We start from the raw sequence: 23275 nt of genomic DNA, 5'->3' as shown, positions 1-23275 counted from the left end.
GCCTTTTATTTATTTTATACACTGAACGTACTGTTTACTAATATTTTTTTTAAAATCAATAATAGTTAAGAAGCCAGCTCCTAAATGTCCTCTATGTTTACTTCTTTCCGTTTGCGGATAAGCTTGTGTTATTATAGTTGTTCACTAAATTGAAACAGGCGCGTCTGCCGGCGCCCCGTCATGGTTTGATTTGGCGCCCTGGGCTATCCTGTGAACGCTATGGTGTATAATTTCATTTTTAAAAGAGCGATAGACTATGGATAAGAAAGGTTACTATAGTCTTAATTTGAATCGAATCCGGGCGTCATCCAGCGCCCGACAGGGGGCTATTTGGCGCCCCGGGCCTTCCCGTGTTCGCTATGACACCTACGTTCATTCGTTTAAGTGAGTGCAAAAGACTATGAATGAGTTGGGGCACTATAGTCGTTTACTAATCTGAAACAGGCGGTTCCGTCTGCGCCCCAGCATGATGCGATTTGGCGCCCCGGGCTAGACTGAACATTTTGAGTTTATGTTTGCGTTTGTGTTTTCTTTGTGTTTGGTTTGCGTTTGTGGTTGGGTTTTTGTTGCGTTTGGATTTGGTTTGTTTTCGTTTGCTTTTTCTTTTGCGTTTGTGTTTGTCTTGTTCTTTGTGTTTGCGTTTTGCGTTTGCGGTTGGGATTTTGTTTGTGTTTGTGTTTTCGTTTATGTTTGTATTTGTGCTTGCGTTTGTGTTATGTTTGCGTTTTTTGTGTGTTTTGGTTTGGTTGGTTGTGGTTAGGATGGGCAATGCCGGGTATATGTTGATATCTAAACACACATGTCATAGTTCTTTAAGATAGGTTTTTCACAGAGGCCAATGCAGGGCCTGGCCGGGACAGCTAGTAAAATTTAAATTAAACCGTTCTTAAAAAATAATGCTTGGTAAAGCCATTTATAAAATATAGACCTGTTGTTTTGTAGTATTTTTGTGTGTAGAATTTAGTTGCTGTGTATTTTTGTGTGTAGAATTTAGCTGCTTTGTAGTTTTGTGTGTATAATTTAGCTACTATGTGTTTTTATTACAAGCTTTTATTTAACTCATTTCCTTTGTCGTCAGCCGTCAGTCTGTCGTCAGTCTGTCGTCAGGCTGTCTAGATCGAAACGCCCGAGCGAAAGTACAGGCACTTCTATTTGACAGGTACGGTTCGTAGTTGGTACGTTGTTCAAGACATGAAGACAATGTAACATGACATTAAATTTGACTTAATTGGTTGCCAAATTAATTTTTTTATGAATTAATTAAAACGCTATCCAAATTAGTAGGCTGTCTCATCAAACTATTCCGCACTATTAGACAGCGTCATCACGTTCATTAGGTGTGCAATGGTTTTTTGTTATGCAAATCCATTGCATTAAAAAAATTAAAGTACGGAAAAAAAATTCATTAAAAACGTTTTAATAACAAGCTTATATGTGCTGTTGCACTAAAAACTAGAAAATAAACGAATTTCTTTAAATGTATAGTAATATAATGCACTACTATTTATATAACTATAAAGAAAAGCGTGGGTCACTATATTATCATTTCGATACTTTTACTAATATTTAGGAAGCGACCAACGCTTTTCTTTATAGTTATATAAACAACGAGCTGACCCGCGAAGTAGCATACGCCGCTATATAGTTGTTTTATTTTCTACTTATCAACAATTCATAATTTCGTGAATTCTACACTACCCCCCCCCCCCCCCCCACAGCTCACCCCACCCCGCTTAGTGAAAGCAGCCGTTTACAGACGACAATTAAATTATCAAGCAGAACTTATTATCTCCTCTTAGTTTCAAATCGTTTAAAAACTAAATTATCTGCCCCTAATAGCCATCACGTATTCTAACCGGCTCTACTATTGTAAACTTTCTGGGTGACCCACAGCTCACCTGACAGGTGGGGATGAGGGTGGAGGCTAAGCTGCGTGGTGTTTTCTATGGTCTCCATGAAGAGAATTATATATATATAGAAGATAGATATTGTATTATATTACTATATATTTAAAGAAACTCATTAAATAGTAGTGTATAATTTATTTTCTAGCTTTTAGTGCTCTATTACATAAAAGCTTGTTATTAAAACGGTTTTTTATAAATTTTTTTATTGCAAGCTTTTATTTAATTCACTGTCTCTGTCTAGATCGAAACCCCCGAGCAAAATTACGGGCACTTCTAACCTACTGATAAGGTTCGTAGTTGGTAGGGGGGTTAAGGCATGAAGACAATGCAACATGACATTAAATTTCACTTAATTGGTTGCCTAATTATTTTTTATAAATTAATTAAAATTGTGTCCAAAGTAGTAGGCTGTCTCATCAAACTATTCCGCACTATTAGACAAGCGTCATCATGTTCATAAGGTGCGCAGTGGTTTTTAGTAATGCAAACTCTATTGTACATTTTAAAAATTTAAAGTAGTGAAATTAATTATTTTTTTCATAAAACACGTTTTACTTACAAGCTTTTATGTAATAATGCACTAAAAAGTAGAAAATAAATTATATATTACAATTTCATTAACTATGAGGAAAAGCGTGGGTCTCTTCCTAAATATTAGTAAAATAAAGGTATCCAATAGATAAAATAGTGACCCACGTTTTTCTTTATAGTTAATTAAATAGCAGTGTATAATTTATTTTCTGCTTTATAGTGCTTTATTACATAAAAGCTTGTTATTAAAACGTTTTTTTTTTATGAAAAATAATTGTGTGTGCAGAAAATTAGCTGCTTTGTAGTTTTGTGTGTAGAGTTTAACAGCTGTGTATTTTTGAACGGATAAAGCATGTTGGGTTGTTCTAGTAAACCTCGGTGATGCCAGCATTAGGTCTGGCCTCTGGTCTTGGGGAAGGTGTAGCACCAAGTGAACAGAAAGTGTGGTCACGTGGTATTTTGGACAGAAACTGGGACTGTCTACCAAGATTTTCAAATATATTAAACAGAGCTCGTTTCTTGTCGTCTGTTTTTTCATGCGCCCTGTTATACAAACTATACAGCACAACTCTGGCTAAACGTGTTGTAAAACCATACTTAAAACTAGACGAAATATGCAACAAGAATCTGGCTAGACGAAATATACAGCAGCAATTGAGCAATCCTAATATATAAAAGCCTATGTGCGCACTTCTCTCTCTCTGTCTGCAAAATATTTTCGCCGGATATCACATCTAAATTCTAGATTTAGACTCTATCTACTCTAGAATCTATTCCAATAATAAATTTCTATAATAAACTATTTAAAGCCTTAATTATTTTATAGAAATCTTTGTTTGCTTAGCTATGAAACTGGCTAATTTGGGTTTAAAAATTTAATTTTAAAGAATAGGCATATTAGACTATTAGCGTAAGTTAAATTTCTTAACTACCTCTTTTATTCTTACTAGAATCTATAACTCATAGGGTGCTTAAATAGCTGAGATGATAGTGTACTTGATACCATACGCGTGGTACGGGTTCGAGACTCACCAAGCCAAACTTTAATTTTCTTTTTATGTGTGAATCTTCCGATTTTAGAATACAAAGAAATGAACTACTTCTTTTTAATTTGATTTAGATACACATCTACTCAACAAGACGTGCGCTATGAAATATATACAATTTTATCGCTCAAACTAATTCAAATTACTTTAAAAAAACAACAAGCTGAACATTGAATAGCTAGATTTTTAACGGAATCATAAGTCTTTTAATCAGTGTGTGCATTTGAGATAGCGTTCTGTTGACTAATAATCAGAGGCGTAGCGAGAGGGGGCGGGGGGAGGGGGGACATATATCCCCGGGCGCCGACCTTTGGGGGCGCCAAAATGGGTTGGAAAAATAAATTGAAAGCTTGAGGGAAGGGGTGCAAATCGAAAGTGGAGGGGGGGGGGTGCACATCGAAATCTTGATGGGGGGTGTTAATCGAAAGTTTGTCCCCGGGCTCCGGGAAGGGTCGTTACGCCTCTGCTAATAATGTATATAATATAATGTATATAATTTGGTTTTAATTTTTCGAATACTTATTGGTAGTCTATGTTACTTTAAATGTGTCGGATTTTTAGCTATTTAGTTATATATTTGCATGGTCACTAATATTGTTCAACGTGTAGTAAGGCACATTGCGTTTTAACCGATAACTATTTCATACATTATTTTTCTCAAACAAGTGCAACATTTTAAAATATATATAGGCCTATAATTCACGTGAAACGGGTACCGATGGCTAGTCTTTTTCAATAACGCACTACGAACTATCTTGAAAACCTATATCGAGGACAAGGGCGAGATTTGGTCACGGAAACCATGGCAACCAAGATGTATTCTCAGTACAGTAGCCTTAAGTTGGTTGTCACTCACTGTTTGCAAGAACACCGCGTCCATCACTTCTTCTCTAGCGGGTGGTTTATTCGAAGGTCATTTATCTAAATTTGTGGAACAAACTGATAGTCATGGTGGCTAAACCCTGACGGCTATAACGGTTAACATAGCCAGGTTATTTACCAACACACCACACAGGGTTGCCATGACAACCAGTAAAACACGAGTAAAATAATTGTGTAACCAACGAAATTCTCGGGCGGTAAATCAGAGGTTTATACAACAGCAATCAACATTTAACCAAATCAGTTATCAATATCAAACCAAATCAGTTATCAATATCAAACCAAATCAGTTATCAATATCAAACCAAATCAGTTATCAACATCAAACCAAATCAGTTATCAACATTTAACCAAATCAGTTATCAACATTTAACCAAATCAGTTATCAACATCAAACCAAATCAGTTATCAATATCAAACCAAATTAGTTATCAACATTTAACCAAATCAGTTATCAACATTTAACCAAATCAGTTATCAATATCAAACCAAATCAGTTATCAATATCAAACCAAATCAGTTATCAACATTTAACCAAATCAGTTATCAATATCAAACCAAATCAGTTATCAATATCAAACCAAATCAGTTATCAACATCAAACCAAATCAGTTATCAATATTTAACCAAATCAGTTATCAACATTTAACCAAATCAGTTATCAACATCAAACCAAATCAGTTATCAATATCAAACCAAATTAGTTATCAACATTTAACCAAAACAGTTACCAACATGAAACTAAATCAGTTATCAACGTCGACGGAACAGCTGTAAGAAAGTCTTCCTGAAGTTCTTGTTGAGGACGATGTAGACGATAAAGTTGCTGGAACTATTGACACAAACAGCCGTGTTGACCAGCTGGTACAGGACCTTGCCGAGGTTGGAGGGCGTCTCCTCTGTAAGGCTGTACGAGCCGTACTGGGGGATGTAGTGGGGTACGGAGAGGATGGCGGCAGTCACCAGGTAAACACAACACACCGACAGCAACATTTTGGTCGTGCGTGTGCCGGACACGGCCTTTGACGTCATCTGCCGCCTTCTGTAAGAGCTGATCTTTATCTGCACAGATATGACAATACACCCAAGCGCTGTGATGATGGGCGGGATTGTCGTGCTGGAGTAGGTGAATATCATCTCAACAACAGACACGGACTGGAGGTTGTTGGAGAAGAAACTAGATTTTTGGATGTACCACACGGAGGTGGACGTGTGGTTGTCGGACGTGTGGTTGGCGTGGTTGACCTGAGTCCAGAAACTTGTGTAGGTAAAAATTGCAAGAAAATATGACGTCACTCCAAGAACGGCTATCCATGTCCTAACGGGTGTGATAACTCGCTTGAACGTTAACGGTAAGAAAATGACCACCAGCCTCTCCAGCGTCACGAGCATGGGGAGGGTGAGGACGTTGGAGCAGAAGGTGTAGTCGAGGAGGGTGAAGAGACTGAACAAGACAAACAAAACCTGGGCCTCCAGCTGAGTCAGCTCTCGGTACTCGTGGTTCCAGACGGCCTCGTAGAGAATCTTCGGCACACTGTTGAAGGAGATGAGGAACATGATGTCCGAGAAGGCCAGAGAGACCAACAGGATGTTGGAGCACTTGTGGAGTCCGTGTTTGGTGAGGATGTGGAGGCTGAAGATGTTACCGATGACACCAAACAGGGAGATGGTGGGGGTGACACCAAACATGAGAATCTTCATGGCGTACCAGCTCATATCGTTACTGATAAATTGGACGCTAGCCGTGGCTGTTATCTCGTCATCAAGCAGGTGGAAATGTGTCGCGTTGTGGGTCACGTTGGCCGACATTCTTTAGCTCAAACCAGAGTTAACGCTCCTGCTTCAATGTCACCTCACGCAAGAGAATTTCTCGTAGACTATCAAGTGGGCAGCATATACGTTAAATATCTCCCGTAGATTGTCAGACTGGCATATAGGTTAAATATCTCCGTAGATTGTCAGACTGGCATATAGGTTAAATATCTCCCGTAGATTGTCAGGCTGGCATATAGGTTAAATATCTCCCGTAGATTGTCAGACTGGCATATAGGTTAAATATCTCTCGTAGATTGTCAGGTTGGCATACCAGTAAAAATTTGTAAGATTGTCAGTCAAGATATTCCAAATATAAATCTTTACTTCTGCCTTTTTCGAGGCTGTGTATATCATGATTTATACAATAATAATTAGACAAATGGTAACGGTATTTTCTTCTAAATAGTTGAAATACTTGAAAAAGTAATGATTTATAAAATGATAATTAGACAAATGATTACGGTATTTTCTTGTAAAAAATTGAAATAGTTAAATAATTTAACCCTAATCAACCGTCGATTTCGGTAATTAATTTAATTATCTTGAGGCTTTGAACTTGCGTCAAGTTCCACTTAAACAAATATCCCAACTATCTGGAGGTTTTATCCTTCTTTGTTCGATCTACGATTCCTCTATTTTCTGCTCCATTATCTGTCATTTACGGGTACCACGTGACACATGAGTCAGTCATTGAGTCCACGTCTTGTACAAGGATTAGTCTAAGACAATTTTTACCTACATTTTAAAAACTGAGGAGATTTTCCCAGAGATGTCTCAATCACTAATTAACATAATCATTTATCAACGCAGCTTTTTAAATTGAAAAAAAGTTATAATTTTATAATCCAAAAATCGATGTCTCTAACGTTAACGTGTGTTGCAGTAATTGTGTAACCGTCGCTAATTTCGAGAGGTAATCTGAGAGGTAATTGTGTAACTACACCTAACTTTCACTGGTGACAGATCATTTCGAAAAAAATTAACCCAAGGACGTTTGAGTACCATGAAGTTAAACAGTGCCCATATAACATAGGTACACCACGTGTTTATTGATATTCGCGGTCTGACGATACAGCAAGAAAAATCTCATGCAACTACTAGTGTATGTATCGATGGAAAAATATCGCAAGCATTCAGGAAAAAATGTAAAAAAAATAATGTAAAGAAAATATTTAAAACCTTTTTAATAACAAGTTGTTTAATGTAATCAAATAATAAAACATTTCTTTTTTTTATCGTCAGCGTTGTGATGTTAGCATCAGATCGCTGGTGTTCTATAACCTGATTTACTGGTGGGATATCTTTTATCTGTGGTGACTGCTGTTGATTTACAAAGCCGTGATTGATTTCTTTCGATACAGGTCACGCACAATATGTCACATTTTCACTTTCTCGTACATACGAAGTATAGAGAAAGTCTTGTAATCGTGCAAAAAAAAAAATCGAGCTTTTTACAAATCTCGACGTTTTACACCTCACTAATACGGAAAAACATAATTTTGCAATCTTGTCCGTATGTCTGTGTGTGTGTGTGTCTGTGTGTGTGTGTGTGTGTGTAAACACGATAACTTGAGTACCGTTACAGCTAGGCTGATGAAATTTCATACATAAGTATTTTATCCAAATCGTAGATCCTGATCAACTTTTGAGCGATTTCCGATAACCGGAAAAGGTATTTTTTCTACTTTGATTTTGTCAAAAGCGTATAACTTGAGTACTATTTCAGATAGATACATGAAATTTCACATGTAAGTAAAAGATCTAATTCTCTACCTTCTGTCAAATTTTGAGTAATTTCCGTTGAACGGAATAACTAATTTACGCTATTTCCGATTTCTCAAAAAAAACGCATGTAAATTTATAAGTACTAATAATATTGCGCACTATTATGCAAATTTCATTTGGCGTTCACTTGATGTGCAATTCTTTTTTCTACGAGATTTTATTCTATTTTAAAAACTTTAAGTATTTAAAATGGAGTTCCTATTCCCTGTTGTTTTATATAAGAATATTCGAGAAAGTTTAGGGGAGATCATTCCCGGTTTATTTTATAGGTTTTTATCTCTTGGGTTGAAAAAAAAAGGCAATAATTCAAGTGGAGTTCTCGTGAAACGGTGGTCAAACAAAATTTGGAACAATGTGTCAGAACAAGGAGATGGTTTAACACATAAGTCATGGAAGGAAGGATCTGAATTAAAATGGGGTGGGAGGGGGGTTGAATGTAACAAAAATGCTAAAATCTAATTCATTCTACTCAGCCTACATCCACAGAAGCCTTATGTATATATTTTTAAACAAAGTTTTTACAATCTTCAAACCTGAAAGCAAATATTAAAGTGCTAACGCAATAAAGCATAAAATAAAATGTTCATAAAAATAAATTGAAACATTCATCACGGGAAGCAATTTCTTTCTTTGACGGCCAGTAATTTATTTCTTGTTTTATTTTTACTTTCTGTATATACGAAGTATAGAGAAAGTATTGTAATCGGGCAAAAAAATCGAGATTTTTGCAAATCTTGACGTTTTACATCTCCCTGAGTCGGAAAAACATAGTTTTGCAATCTTGTCCGTATGTCTGTGTGTGTGTATATGTGTGTCTGCGTGTGTGTGTCTGTAAACACGATAACTTGAGTAATGTTAGATCTAGCTAGGTTGATGAAATTTCATATATAAGTTATATATCATATTTGTAGATCCGTATATACTACTAAAACTCAACTTTGTTTACATGTTTGAATATTTATTTGTTTGTCTGATTTCGTACTGTAAGGAAACTGCTCTATATGGGGGGCTGTAAAATAGTATGTAGGTAGAGAACAATTTTTTATTGCAGACAGACTGTTAATCACACATTTATTTAAAGACGTTAATTAATTTATTGATTTATTCATAGGTAGATTAACCACATTTTTTTTAAAGTTTTAGAAACACTGGCTTAATTTTGACTGAATAGTGACGTTTGATAACTCATTTTTTTTTGTTTGTTTTTTTATTTGTTATTGGGGAGAATCTGCATTATGTGTAGAGCTGTAAAATAGGATTTTGGGTGGTAAATATTGTTCTTTCTTGAACACACTGTTAACTTTTAACTAATTTAAAGCCGTTAATTATTTTATTGATATATTCATAGGTAGATTAACCACATTTATTATAAAAGTTTTGAACATTGACTATAGTAATCGTTAAAAGTTTTCCTACAACAATGTTCAATTACTTTTTCTTTAGGCCTGTATGTGAATGATAAGGTTGACTATCAGGACCTCGCGAGGCATAGGGCAGGTGAAGTAGAGTACACCTGTTTCTATGTTCTCAGCATATGAAGGGATAGTGTGGTCAGAGCCATGCTCGGCCGGAATCGTTGTTTTTTTTAAATACAAACATGTCTGAGACTTGGCGGGGCACTGGGCAGGTGAAGTAGAGTTTAGTAGAGTTTTAAAATATAAAAAACGTCTTTTTGAATGTGGGGTCTGGTTATTTTGGGATGATAAGTGCTGGCAGACGTGATGTCATTTATGGATGACCCCCCGAAACCCACAGTTATCTAACTAGATAACGGGTTAGTCTAGTTATATTTAAAATACGTCTTCAGCTACCATTCTAGTGTAACCTTTTTTTTTTTCATTTTCATATAAACAATTAATGCATTTACAAAGGGATAAATTAAAGTGTAATAATGTAAATGTCGCTCTCGTAGATGTAGATCGAAATCGAGTTGTAGAATTTACCACGATCATACCCAGAATTTGACGACAGACCAAACATACCCAGGATTTTACCACATACATACCCAGGATTTGACCACAGGCATACCCAGAATTTGACCACAGACCAAACACACACTAGCGCTGCAACCTAAACTACAGCAGAACGCCGTTGATGTCAGATAGACGTGTTCAACCACTGGGGAAAACAATTATTGAAAGATAAATATCACGTGATAAAGTTAGAATATTATTTCTTTTAAAAATAAAAAAAATTTATGAGCTGTAACTGTAATAAAAACAATAATTTCATTTTTATATTTTTATAATGTGTAGCAATCCTCAAGGTAATCACCGACCTACATTATTTTTAAAACTTTCAGACAGATTGACACGTGACACAAGAATACAAGTTGACGTCATCAGTTTACAGCCTGAATTAGAACCTTAGTTCGGTGCTTCTGTCATGTTTATCGTGAATGTAAAAACGGAAATGAAATCAATTTTTGTTTAACTTTAACATCATTTCATTAATTTTTTTAAACCCACGTGGACTTGTGTGATGTATTTCCGTCCTGTAATAGTTGGTGCTGTATTCCTACCTATTACCTCACTCTCCCCACCACCACCCCTACACCCCTACTAAGGGTAATTTCGTTACCTAGTGACTCACCCACCCCACCCCCACACCCCCTACCTAATGACTCCCCCACCCCAAGTCTTGCCCACCCACGACTTACACAAGTCAACAAATGTGTTCCTGAAGTTCTTATTGAGGACGATGTAGACGATAAAGTTGCTGGAACTATTGACACAAACAGCCGTGTTGACCAGCTGGTACAGGACCTTGCCGAGGTTGGAGGGCGTCTCCTCTGTAAGGCTGTACGAGCCGTACTGGGGGATGTAGTGGGGTACGGAGAGGATGGCGGCAGTCACCAGGTAAACACAACACACCGACAGCAACATTTTGGTCGTGCGTGTGCCGGACACGGCCTTTGACGTCATCTGCCGCCTTTTGATTGAGCGCAGTTTGATTTTGATGGAGATGACGACACAGCCCAGAGAGGTCAGGACAGGGGGGATAACCACGTTCGTGTAGACGATGAGATACTCCATGTACGCGACTGTGTCGATGTTGGCGTAGAAATAATTTGATTTCTGCAGGATGGCTTTGGACGAGCTGCCGTTGTGACCTGGTCTGTAGAACAGCTCCGTACAGAGGCTGGTGTAGACGAAGGTGGAGAGGCAGTAGGCTGACAGACCCACCACGGCAAGCCACGTCCTTCGCGGAGTCACGATTTGACGGAACTTCAAAGGGAAGAAAATCACCAGCAACCTTTCGATTGTAATCAGCAATGGAAGAGTCAGGCCTGTGACGCCAAAGGTGTAGTCAAGGAGGGTGAAGAGACTGAACAAGACAAACAAAACCTGGGCATCCAGCTCTGTCAGCTCTCGGTACTCGTGGTTCCAGACGGCCTCGTAGAGAATCTTCGGCACACTGTTGAAGGAGATGAGGAACATGATGTCCGAGAAGGCCAGAGAGACCAACAGGATGTTGGAGCACTTGTGGAGCCCGTGTTTGGTGAGGATGTGGAGGCTGAAGATGTTGCCGATGACACCAAACAGGGAGATGGTGGGGGTGACACCAAACATGAGAATCTTCATGACGTACCAGCTCATTTCATCGCTAATCAGTTGGTGCACATACGTAGTTGGCGCATCATCAAACAATGTTTGAAAATTGGTTGTGTTTGTCAGTTTCTCGATGGCTAGTTCTTCCATAGTTTCTTCTCTTTTCATATCGGAGACACGTTTACATAGATTGTAACTAGATCAGCATTTTATTGCGTAAATAAAACTCAACAATGTACAGTTGACTTAACGTTGAGCCAGCCACGACAAAAGCTGGTGTCTACAACATAGTTTAAATCTTAGTTACCCACATAGCAGCCAGCCAACGAAAAAGCTAAAAACCCTAACGTTATGTAACAAATGTTGAGGCGTCAGAAACCAGCCATCCCATTGGCTGGAATGTCTGTGTGTTTTATCAACGATTTCTAGAAAAAAAAAAGTCAAACAGTTTTTTGTCACATCTGGGAACGTGTGAGATCTCCGTCACAAACTCAGCCAATCAAACCCAGTGACTAATTATGGAAGCAATAACAGCGCTGGATTAATGATCCTCCACAGAATTAATTACGCGCGATTGGTCTTGTATTTACATTGCGTCCCTTTCCCTCTAATTACTTGTATTGACGTCATTTTACATTAATTTAATTAAGTACGGATCAAAAACGCAATTTTACTTTTAATTGAATAAGCATATAGTTTTTAATTATCGAAAAATAATAGCATATAATTGCTGCATAAATAAACAGCAAGATCTAACATCAATTAGCATGCGGCTATGAACTTGCCCGACTATAGACCTAGGCTAAATCTCGCGGCTCAAACAACAAACATAACAGCACGTTACACTGGGGAGTTTGGGGTCACATTTTTACTGTAGATGATAGGGAAATTGTTCATTTTTAAACTAAGACATGAAATTTAGAAAACCAACAACAAAATCATGACTTGCAACAACGTCAGCATATTACACAATTCTGACATTTTACCTACTGAAAACACACGGATCAAGTACGCGAGGATGACATAAATTTAATCTTAGTCATTACAATTAATTACACTCTAATAAAATAACACACTAGAAAACAAATTGCTGTAATGGTTGGCCAGTGTTTTTCCAGACTTTTTTCTCCAGGGGGGGGTGGGGGGTGGGGGGGTGGGGGGGGGTGGGGGCGGGGGCACTTGATATTTTTTTGGGGGGACGATAGACTTTCTTCGAAGAGATGCCTGGAAGAAACTCTGTGGTAAGCCAAGTTACTTAGGAAGAGAGGAAGATTCTAGGAAATTACCTTCAGTCAAATCAGGGACGGCGTGGTAGAGCGTTCGACGCTAAACTCAAAGCCTCGAGTTCGAATCCGGGCCTTGGGTCACTGAAACGGGTGAACTCTACTTCATCTGTCCACTGGGCTGTAAGATCTAAAATGTCAAATTGATTTTTAAAAAGTCCAAAAATGTTCATAAAATCAAGCAGACTTTTTTCTCGGGGGGGTGGCATGATATTTTTGAGGGGGGGGGGGAATAAATTTTCTGGGGGCGGACGTTGGTAAAAGTATTTATATGTATATATATATTTAGTCTTTAAAAGTGTCACGATTCTCTGGCTACATAGCTAGGTGAAAACGTTTGGTTTTGATACCGCATGGACATCACCTCCCCCCCCCCCCCCCCCACACGCGCCGACCGTTTTCCTGGTGCCGTAACAATGGGGCCATTTTGTCGGAAGTTCTAATGACTGCAGCCCTTTTTGTGGAGTTTAAATGAGCGTTTATGTTAGAAAGCTTGTTGATGTGTAGCATTTTTGTTAGAAGGAGCGGTTTTGTCGGAAGTCATTTGATTTACTCAAGAGTGATTTTGTCAAGCGTCGATTTGACGCCGTACGGTTTGACCTACAAGATCACGACCAATGACCTACAGACAATTGTTACTGAGATTCCCGTATATTTCTTGTTCAAGTATATATATTTTTTTAACTATTAAACTTTTAAAAATGAAAATAATAATTATTATTGTTTATTTTATTCATTTATTTTATTTGAATTTTTAATTTTTGTGAACATTTTATTATATTTTATATACAAATAAAATATTTCCTCATAACTTCGACCAACAAAATGAAAGTACAATGTCCACAATCACACGAAATCAAACAACAATACTTCCCGGTCAGATTTTCCTTTCTAACGGAAATAATTGTTTTGTCTATATTAAGTTATTAACTTATGAAAGACTTGTCAATGATGAAACAAAAAACTGTGAATAGTGTTTTAAATATATGCATATGTTCCATCTAAATGACGTGTAGGAATGTAAAGAATCCACTACAAGAAACTTATGTAAAGAATGCACTACAAGAAACTTATGTAACGAATGCACTACAAGAAACTTATGTAAAGAACTTGGCTAGAGCAGACCCTACAGCCCTGAAGGGCCAGGTCACCAGCCTTGTGATCTTGGTAAAGATCCCCTCGTCTGCTTTACCTTTGATCTCCCTGTATCTCCTCTCCAGCTCCTCAGTTCTCTCCCTCTGTGCCTCCCGCTCCTTCTCTATGGCCTCAATGAACGTCCTCTCCACGGCCTCTCTCTCCTGTCGTCTGATTTCTTCCGCCTGCTGCTCCTCTTCAATGAACCGTCTCAGCTCGGCTCTCTGTCTCTCTATCTCCAACAAAGCCTGCTGTTTGATCGTCTCCTCTCTTTGTTTACATCTCTCCCTCTCTGCACGCAGGCGAACCGTAAACTTGATCTCGTCAGAGACATTTTTGTGAATGTCCTTGACATTCAGCACGAGCTCATGCAGTATCCCTGTGCCCTGGTCCAGATGTGAGATACTGCCCAGCAAAGCTTCAGTCCTCACTAGCAGGTTCTCGAGCTGGCTGACTTGTCTTCTGTCGTCATGCGAGTTTTGGATGGTCTCAAGCTTCTGCAGGATGAGACTTGTCTCTCTCAACGTTTCTTCACGGATCACCGGCTCTTTAGATTCTATTATGACACGCTTCCTTGCCTCCGCAGCCAGCTGGAAATTTTCATCCGTGTACCTCTTCCCTCTCGACCGTAGACGGTCCACCATGTTGAACAATTTTGTCAGCTGTTCGTCCTTCACGTCTGCTTCAGCTTTGTGTAAGTTGTTGAACAAGACAATTCTGTTCTCACACTCTGCCAAAAGTTCCTTAAAGGGTCCGGTCTGTCTCGAGCACCAGGACAAAAAATAGTCTCCCTTTTCTTCGTTACAAAACATGTCGCCAGCCGTCATCACGATGATACAAAAGTCGCGCACAAAACTTTCTCCAAAAATCTTTTTTAAGAAACACACCGCGTCCTGCTCCTCGCCCGTGAAGCGACCACCAAACTTGACGACCAACGGGAAGGCGTGGTACCCCCGGGGGTTGGCGGCGTGGTACCCCCGGGGGTTGGCGGCGTGGTACCCCCGGGGGTTGGCGGCGTGGTACCCCCGGGGGTTGGCGGCGAACTCCATGGCGTACATCACGAGCTTCCTGGCCTCAGGGCTCACGAGCCGAGTGTCTCCAACACCTGGACTGTCCACGACCTTGACCACACGACCCTTCACCTCGCTGACCTCGTAATCGATTCTCTTGGTAACAGAGGAACAGGAGGCGCTACTCTTGAACACTCTCCGCCGCAGGATGGAATTTCCGGTGGCGCTCTTGCCATTTCCGGTTTTTCCAATCAAGAGTAGATCCAAGTCAGATGGACTATCCATTTATTTTAGATGACAGATACCTGTGGTCAGAAAAAAATATTCTACTAAAACAATTTTACATAACTTAGTTGAGTACATAAATTAAATGACAGTAACAAGTGGTCATGCTACATGAAATGTTGGAACATTATCAATTGTGTGTTACTGTGTGTGTAAATGTGTGGGTTTTTGTGTGGTCTACTGTGTGGGTAGTGATGTTCTACTGTGTGGGTAGTGATGTTCTACTGTGTGGGTAGTGATGTTCTACTGTGTGGGTAGTGATGTTCTACTGTGTGGGTAGTGATGTTCTACTGTGTGGGTAGTGATGTTCTACTGTGTGGGTAGTGATGTTCTACTGTGTGGGTAGTGATGTTCTACTGTGTGAGTAGTGATGTTCTACTGTGTGGGTAGTGATGTTCTACTGTGTGGGTAGTGATGTTCTACTGTGTGGGTAGTGATGTTCTACTGTGTGGGTAGTGATGTTCTACTGTGTGGGTAGTGATGTTCTACTGTGTGGGTAGTGATGTTCTACTGTGTGGGTAGTGATGTTCTACTGTGTGGGTAGTGATGTTCTACTGTGTGGGTAGTGATGTTCTACTGTGTGGGTAGTGATGTTCTACTGTGTGGGTAGTGATGTTCTACTGTGTGGGTAGTGATGTTCTACTGTGTGAGTAGTGATGTTCTACTGTGTGGGTAGTGATGTTCTACTGTGTGGGTAGTGATGTTCTACTGTGTGGGTAGTGATGTTCTACTGTGTGAGTAGTGATGTTCTACTGTGTGAGTAGTGATGTTCTACTGTGTGGGTAGTGATGTTCTACTGTGTGGGTAGTGATGTTCTACTGTGTGGGTAGTGATGTTCTACTGTGTGGGTAGTGATGTTCTACTGTGTGGGTAGTGATGTTCTACTGTGTGGGTAGTGATGTTCTACTGTGTGGGTAGTGATGTTCTACTGTGTGGGTAGTGATGTTCTACTGTGTGGGTAGTGATGTTCTACTGTGTGGGTAGTGATGTTCTACTGTGTGGGTAGTGATGTTCTACTGTGTGGGTAGTGATGTTCTACTGTGTGGGTAGTGATGTTCTACTGTGTGGGTAGTGATGTTCTACTGTGTGGGTAGTGATGTTCTACTGTGTGGGTAGTGATGTTCTACTGTGTGAGTAGTGATGTTCTACTGTGTGGGTAGTGATGTTCTACTGTGTGGGTAGTGATGTTCTACTGTGTGGGTAGTGATGTTCTACTGTGTGGGTAGTGATGTTCTACTGTGTGGGTAGTGATGTTCTACTGTGTGAGCTACTGCTTAACATGATCACTCGGCCACGCATATACAACATGCCAAATGTAGCCATTCTTATCTAGATCTATAACTAAATCAACAAAACTGGAGTGGAATGGAAATATTTTTAAAAATACGTTTTAAAAAGTTTTGATAACAAGCATTTATGTAATGATGCACTAAAACGTAAAAAGGGGAAAATAAAATGTTATCTTTAAAGTTTAAATCTAATATATAAAGCTCAATTCTGTAACGCATATGTTTGTCGTTGGCATTTCTACGGATTTAAGTGTTAGATCAATTATCGTGCGCGTATGTCTAAATTTATGAGTTAAAAAATTACCATTAAAAGTGTTGGGAAATCATTTTCATTTTTCAAATTATAGTAATAATTGCCGGCATGTTCATTAAACACAAGTTTTAAAAAAAATATCATCTTTTACAAAAATTCTAATTATGTTTTTATTTAGTCCTATAGCGCTTACTTCCCTTTGATAAATTAGGCAAAACACAATTACTTCCCTTTATGAAACCCATTGCATTAGTTGAAAAGCATTTACTTTTTAATTACTTTGTTTTGGTGTTGGGAAAAAAATAATTACATAATTAGCGGGGATTGATCAAGTGCAAATGTTTTAGGTATTTTACGGATAAGCTTGGAGTATTATAATTGTTCATTAAATTGAAACAGGCGCGTTCGTTTAAGTGAGTGCAAAAACTATGAATAAGTTGGGGTACTATAGTCGTTTATTAAGCTAAAACAGGCGATTCTGCCCCGGGCGTTTATGTTCGCGTTAGTGTTTTCTTTGTGTTTAGGTGGGTTTGCGTTAGTGGTTGCGTTTTGATTTGGTTCGTTTTTGTTCTTTCTTTTTTCGTTTTTGTTTTTTTTTTGTTTGGGTTTGTATTTGTGTTTTTGGTTGGTTTTGCGTTTGGATTTGGTTTGTTTTCGTTTGCTTTTTCGTTGTTTTTTTTTGGTATTGGTGTTTGTGGTTGGGTTTGTTGTTAGGTTTTTGTTTTCGTTTGTTTTTTCTTTGTGTTTGTATTGGTGTTTGTGGTTGTGGTTGGGTTTGTTGTTAGGTTTTTGTTTTCGTTTGTATTTCTAATTGTGTTAGCGTTATGTTTGCGTTTTGTTGTTTTGGTTGGTTGTGGTTTGGGTGGGCAATGCCGGGTTTATGATGATTACTAAACACACAGGTAATGGTCTTTAACGGAAAGGTTTTTCACAGAAGCCAGAGCAGGGCCTGGCCGGGACGGCTAGTATATAATAACGAACTACTTTTTAAATAGCTAAAAAGAAAAGTGTGGATCGCTAAATTATATATTGAATACCTTTAATAGAATTTAAGAAGCATTAACAGTTAATTATGAACTACTATTCAAATAAACTTAAAATGTCCCTTAGTATAGAAACAATCCAAAAGCGAAATGACATTCTTCGGTAAAACCAAACAGCTCTGTGTCAGCCACTGGGAATTCCCTTCTTTACAGATGTGTACCTACGTCATTTTGGGTTTTCCCGCACCGATTTTCACGAAAAGCGACGAAATTCTAAAAATAATCCCTCCATGCCAGCGAATGAAAAACTCACCTAGAGTGGTCTCAGTCACAACAGCTGCACGACTTTGTCCATTTAATCCAGTCTACGTGTAGGCCACTATCTACGTGTAGGCCACTAGATCTACGTCCTGGTGGTTAGTATGAGATCTACATTACAGTCAACTTTGTAGCCTGGGGAACAAACACATGCTTTGTGCTTTTTGTATCGGTCTTCACAGTTGGGGTATCTAAAGGATAACTCACGTCCACGCCTACTGCCATCTAAACGAGCTTCAAATCAATATCAAAACAAAAGGTAAATCACACTGGTTTTATATCTTGCATTCTGAAAAAATAATGATGTTTCTAATAATAGATAGGTCTACATTACTCTTTTGTAATTAATACATAAACTTTTGTAGTTAAAAATTTCAAAAGATATTAATATTTAATAAACTCACTATATTTATGACTATTCAGCCACTAATATAACTTGCAACTGTATTTATGAGTATCCAGTCACTAATATAACTTGCAACTGTATTTATGACTATTCAGCCACTAATATAACTTGCAACTGTATTTATGATAATCCAGCCAGTAATGAATCATACTACTGTATCTATTTGTTTTGTTTTTTACAGTTACTACCACAAATAATGTCAGCAGAACCTGCACATATCAGCCTGTTGCTGATTGGTAAAACTGGTAGTGGCAAGAGTTCCACTGGTAACACCATTCTGCGGGGAGCCTATTTTAAGTCTGGTTCCAGCACTAGCTCCCTGACCAAAACTATTGACTTGGGGTATGGTGAATTTGAGGGAACACAGTTGACCGTAGTGGATGGACCGGGGGTGGGGGACACCGACCTCTCCCAGGAAGAAGATTGCCATGCTTGCATCCGTGAGTTTACAAAAGCTATCAGCCTCCACACTGAAGGTTACAACGCTTTCTTACTTGTTGTCAGATATGGTGAGAGATTCACGCACGAGGACGAGCAAGCAGTACAACTTCTCAAAAGTATTTTTGGTGAGGATTTTGTCAGAAAGTGGTGCATACTTATCATGACGCATGGGGGGGATTTTGATGAAGAAGAAAATGGAACCAACTTCAAGGGCTGGTGCCAACAGCAGACAGGGAGCTTTAGATTTTTGTTTAAAGAGTGCCAGAAGCGAATCATCTTGTTTGAAAATAAAACTAAAGATGAACAAGTGAAGAAGGATCAAATGAATCAACTGATTGACATGGTCAAGATGATCAGTGACCTCCCGTATGTGGATGCCAACTTTAAAAAGGCCCAGAAAAAAAGGGACAGTCTGTTGGTTGAGTTGAAGCTGCCAGTTCTCCAAGAGAGATGCTGGAGGGAAGCCAGTATCATCACCCAGCACCTGACTAGGATACAGTTCAATGACCTGGACGCCCAGCTCACCAGTCTCACAGAATTAAAAACTCGTGCTCAAACTTTGCTGGCTGATATCAAAGAGCAGGACAAAAACACTGGAACATTGAAAGGAGTGATTCAAACCGCTGAGAAAATTTGTCAGAATGTTGACACTCAGATTGCTGCTACCCTTGAGGTCAGGAGAAAACAACAGGAAAGAAAACAGTGGGAGCAAGAGAAAGAAAAGTTAGAGGAACAATGTCGCCTGCAACAAGATGTGGAGAGACAATATCTGATGGACAAAATTTCTAACTTGGAGGAAGAAATGAGAAAAATTGACAGAAAAAATGAGGAGATGCTGGAATTACAGAGAGAGCAAGCAACGTTGTTAGAGAAGGAACAGAAAAAGGAAAGGGGAAACATTTTTGTGGATATAATTCAGACTGTTGTGGAGTTTATCTTACCTAAATTGATTGGTAAAGTTGGTAGCTTTATAATTGGGCGTGTAGCGAGAATATTTACTTCAAAAAAATAAAGACTGGACATTTCAACTCTAACTGGACATACTAAACACCCACTGGACACACGTAATAGTGAGCAGACACATATTCATTATACTGCCACACACTGTATGACACAGTCACAATAAGCAGACACATACATACAGACAAAATAAGCAGACACATATAGTTGACTGAATGCCCATCACAATGGGACTGAATAAGCAGACACATATAGTTGACTGAATAACAGACACAATAAGCAGACACATATAGTTGACTGTATGACAGTCACAATAAGCAGACACATATAGTTGACTGAATAACAGACACAATAAGCAGACACATATAGTTGACTGTATGACAGTCACAATAAGCAGACACATATAGTTGACTGAATGCCAGACACAATAAGCAGACACATATAGTTGACTGTATGACAGTCACAATAAGCAGACACATATAGTTGACTGAATGCCAGACACAATAAGCAGACACATATAGTTGACTGAATGAGTCACAATAAGCAGACACATATAGTTGACTGAATGACAGACACAATAAGCAGACACATATAGTTGACTGAATGAGTCACAATAAGCAGACACATATAGTTGACTGAATAACAGACACAATAAGCAGACACATATAGTTGACTGAATGACAGACACAATAAGCAGACATATAGTTGACTGAATAACAGACACAATAAGCAGACACATATAGTTGACTGTATGACAGTCACAATAAGCAGACACATTTAGTTGACTGAATGTCCATCACAATAAGCAGACACATATAGTTGACTGAATGTCCATCACAATAAGCAGACACATATAGTTGACTGAATGTCCATCACAATAAGCAGACACATATAGTTGACTGAATGACAGACACAATAAGCAGACACATACAGTTAACTGAATGTCCATCACAATAAGCAGACACATATAGTTGACTGAATGACAGACACAATAAGTCAATAAGCAGACACATATAGTTGACTGAATAACAGGCACAATAAGGAAGCACATTCTACCAGACTGACCTTGTGATAATGTGAAAAAAAAAAGTTTCATTTTCAGCATTTTAAAATAGTTATACTTTTAGTATACATAGCTGTTTAAAACATTTTTTAAATAGTCTAAAACAGAACTTGGGTTTTATATCTGTAAAGATCTGTGTTTCAAAAGGAAGGGTGCTTTAGTTTAGAATCAATGACAAACTGAAGGTTTTGGAAACTCCCTGGCTATCAAAACTTCTCATTGGCTTATGGATGGTACTATCAAAACTTCTCAATGGCTTATGGATGGTACTATCAAAACTTCTAAATGACTTATGGATGGTACTATCAAAACTTCTCAATGGCTTATTGATGGTACTATCAAAACTTCTCAATGGCTTATGGATGGTACTATAAAAACTTCTCATTGGCTTATGGATGGTACTATCAAAACTTCTCATTGGCTTATGGATGGTACTATCAAAACTTCCCATTGGCTTATGGATGGTACTAAAGTATCAAATCAGCTTGGCACTCTATCCACATAGTACATAGTCAACAGGAAATGTACCCAGAGCTCCAACATGAACTAAAAGCCTTACACACAAGCCAAACAAATGACTTGAATGGTTGATTCCGAATACGTAGTGATTAAAGTAAAAACTAATAAGGTGTTTCTCAATGTGTGGGTTTTATCCTGTCAAGATAATCTGTTCTTTTTTATTTATGTTTTGGTCACAGGAGTTTTAGTATGGTGAGGGTGGATGTATGCGCTGAGGTTTTGTGTTGTTTTATACAAAAAGAATACAATTGAGTTTGTCATTAGTCTTGAAAATGAACAAGTCTCCCACTAAATCCCTTAAAAAAACTCCACTTACTAACAAATAGCTCCTGATATTTCCAGCAAACAATGTAAAGATGTCCTCAAAATTGTCATAAAGTGTAGATTTCAATCATTACCATTTGTCGTTTGGTTGTGTTCAATGCTTGTCATTAGTTGTGTTAGATTTGACATGTAGTAACAGGTAACAGTTGATGCATCATGCGGTTGACCAGCCTTGACCACCACAGGTAACAGTTGATGTCACATGTGGTTGACCAGTCTTGACCAGCACAGGTAACAGTTGATATTACATGTGGTTGACCAGTCTGACCAGCACAGATAACAGTTGATGTCACATGTGGTTGACCAGTCTTGACCAGCACAGGTAACAGTTGATGCATCATGTGGTTGGCAATTTTTGACCACCACAGGTAACAGTTGATGTCACATGTGGTTGACCAGTCTTGACCAGCACAGGTAACAGTTGATATTACATGTGGTTGACCAGTCTGACCAGCACAGATAACAGTTGATGTCACATGTGGTTGACCAGTCTTGACCAGCACAGGTAACAGTTGATGCATCATGTGGTTGGCAATTTTTGACCACCACAGGTAACAGTTGATGCCACATGTGGTGATAAAAACCTTGTTGATACCCGCCTCCAACTAGAACTAGTTCAACAACTCAATGATTGGTCCAACTAGAACTAGCTCAACTCTCATGATTGGTCCAACTAGAACTAGTTCAACAACTTTTATGATTGGTCCAACTGTGTTTATTATCTTTATATCTCATTTAAAGGGAATCATCTTTAGCATACATTAGATTGTTCTTAATTCAATCATCAACTATACAAAACAATCTAAAAACTCAATTCAGGTACAATTTCAATGCAAATTTAATCAATTGTATGCTTAAAAATACAATTACAACTGGAAAAATTATACATATCTATTTAATGCAAATACAAAAAAAACAAGATTACTAAAAATACCTCAAATGTACACAAAATATTTCTAAAAAGTATTGGGGAATACACTTGTTTCAATGCTAAGTAATAAAAGAGCAGAACCTTTCTATCCTCACAGTGGTAGAGCCAGAAGAAGGGGTGGAGTTATCCCTCCACAATCATTCCTGCTGAGATAAAGAGCATGGTAGGAAAAAAAAATCTGTGAGCCTATGCCTAGAAGTCTAGAAATGGGCTGTGAGCCTATGCCTAGAAGTCTAGAAATGGGCTGTGAGCCTATGCTTATGTAAGTCTATAGATCTGGCTGTTTTTGAATGTTTGAGGCAAAAAATAAAAAATAAACAAAGAAAAATTAACCAAAAAAAAGTTTTTTAACATATTGTTTAAGTAAGGATTGAATTTTTACAGAAAATTAAGTTGAAAATAAAGCAAAAATAGAATTATTTAAGATTGTTATAAAAATTAATCCTTTAGGATTCCAGGACAGAGAAGACATCTCTGTCTAACAATGCTATTCAATGGTGTATATCAGTCAAGGCAGTAGATGATAAAAAAAAGATTTTGAATGAAACCAAGCTTTCAT

At 38.3% G+C, this 23275-nt stretch overlaps 4 protein-coding genes across 4 annotated transcripts; 1 reads left to right on the top strand and 3 right to left on the bottom strand.

The window, feature by feature from the left end:
- Positions 1–5119: 5119 nt before the first annotated feature.
- LOC131931968 (FMRFamide receptor-like) lies at positions 5120–6175 on the bottom strand. The gene has a single exon (XM_059288810.1). The coding sequence runs from the start codon at positions 6173–6175 to the stop codon at positions 5120–5122; it is 1056 nt and encodes a 351-aa protein (XP_059144793.1).
- A 4403-nt stretch (positions 6176–10578) lies between these two features.
- Positions 10579–11670, bottom strand: LOC131931967 (FMRFamide peptide receptor frpr-18). The gene has a single exon (XM_059288809.1). It carries the CDS (start codon positions 11665–11667, stop codon positions 10579–10581), a length of 1089 nt encoding a protein of 362 aa, XP_059144792.1. The 5' UTR covers positions 11668–11670.
- Positions 11671–13572: 1902 nt separating this feature from the next.
- Positions 13573–17916, bottom strand: LOC131931964 (uncharacterized). Its single transcript, XM_059288806.1, has 2 exons — positions 17809–17916; positions 13573–15249 (listed from the first exon to the last, which is right to left on the bottom strand). Exon 2 carries the CDS (start codon positions 15227–15229, stop codon positions 13898–13900), a length of 1332 nt encoding a protein of 443 aa, XP_059144789.1. The 5' UTR covers positions 15230–15249; positions 17809–17916; the 3' UTR covers positions 13573–13897.
- Positions 17917–18038: 122 nt separating this feature from the next.
- Positions 18039–21858, top strand: LOC131931966 (GTPase IMAP family member 9). The gene is made up of 2 exons (XM_059288808.1): positions 18039–18331; positions 18660–21858. Exon 2 carries the CDS (start codon positions 18675–18677, stop codon positions 19929–19931), a length of 1257 nt encoding a protein of 418 aa, XP_059144791.1. The 5' UTR covers positions 18039–18331; positions 18660–18674; the 3' UTR covers positions 19932–21858.
- Positions 21859–23275: the final 1417 nt, after the last annotated feature.

Source organism: Physella acuta, unplaced genomic scaffold, assembly GCF_028476545.2.
Source record: "Physella acuta isolate Inbredline_101_S28 unplaced genomic scaffold, ASM2847654v3 ptg002066l, whole genome shotgun sequence".
Lineage (NCBI taxonomy): Eukaryota > Metazoa > Mollusca > Gastropoda > Physidae > Physella > Physella acuta.
This window is presented reverse-complemented; position numbering and strand designations above follow the sequence as displayed.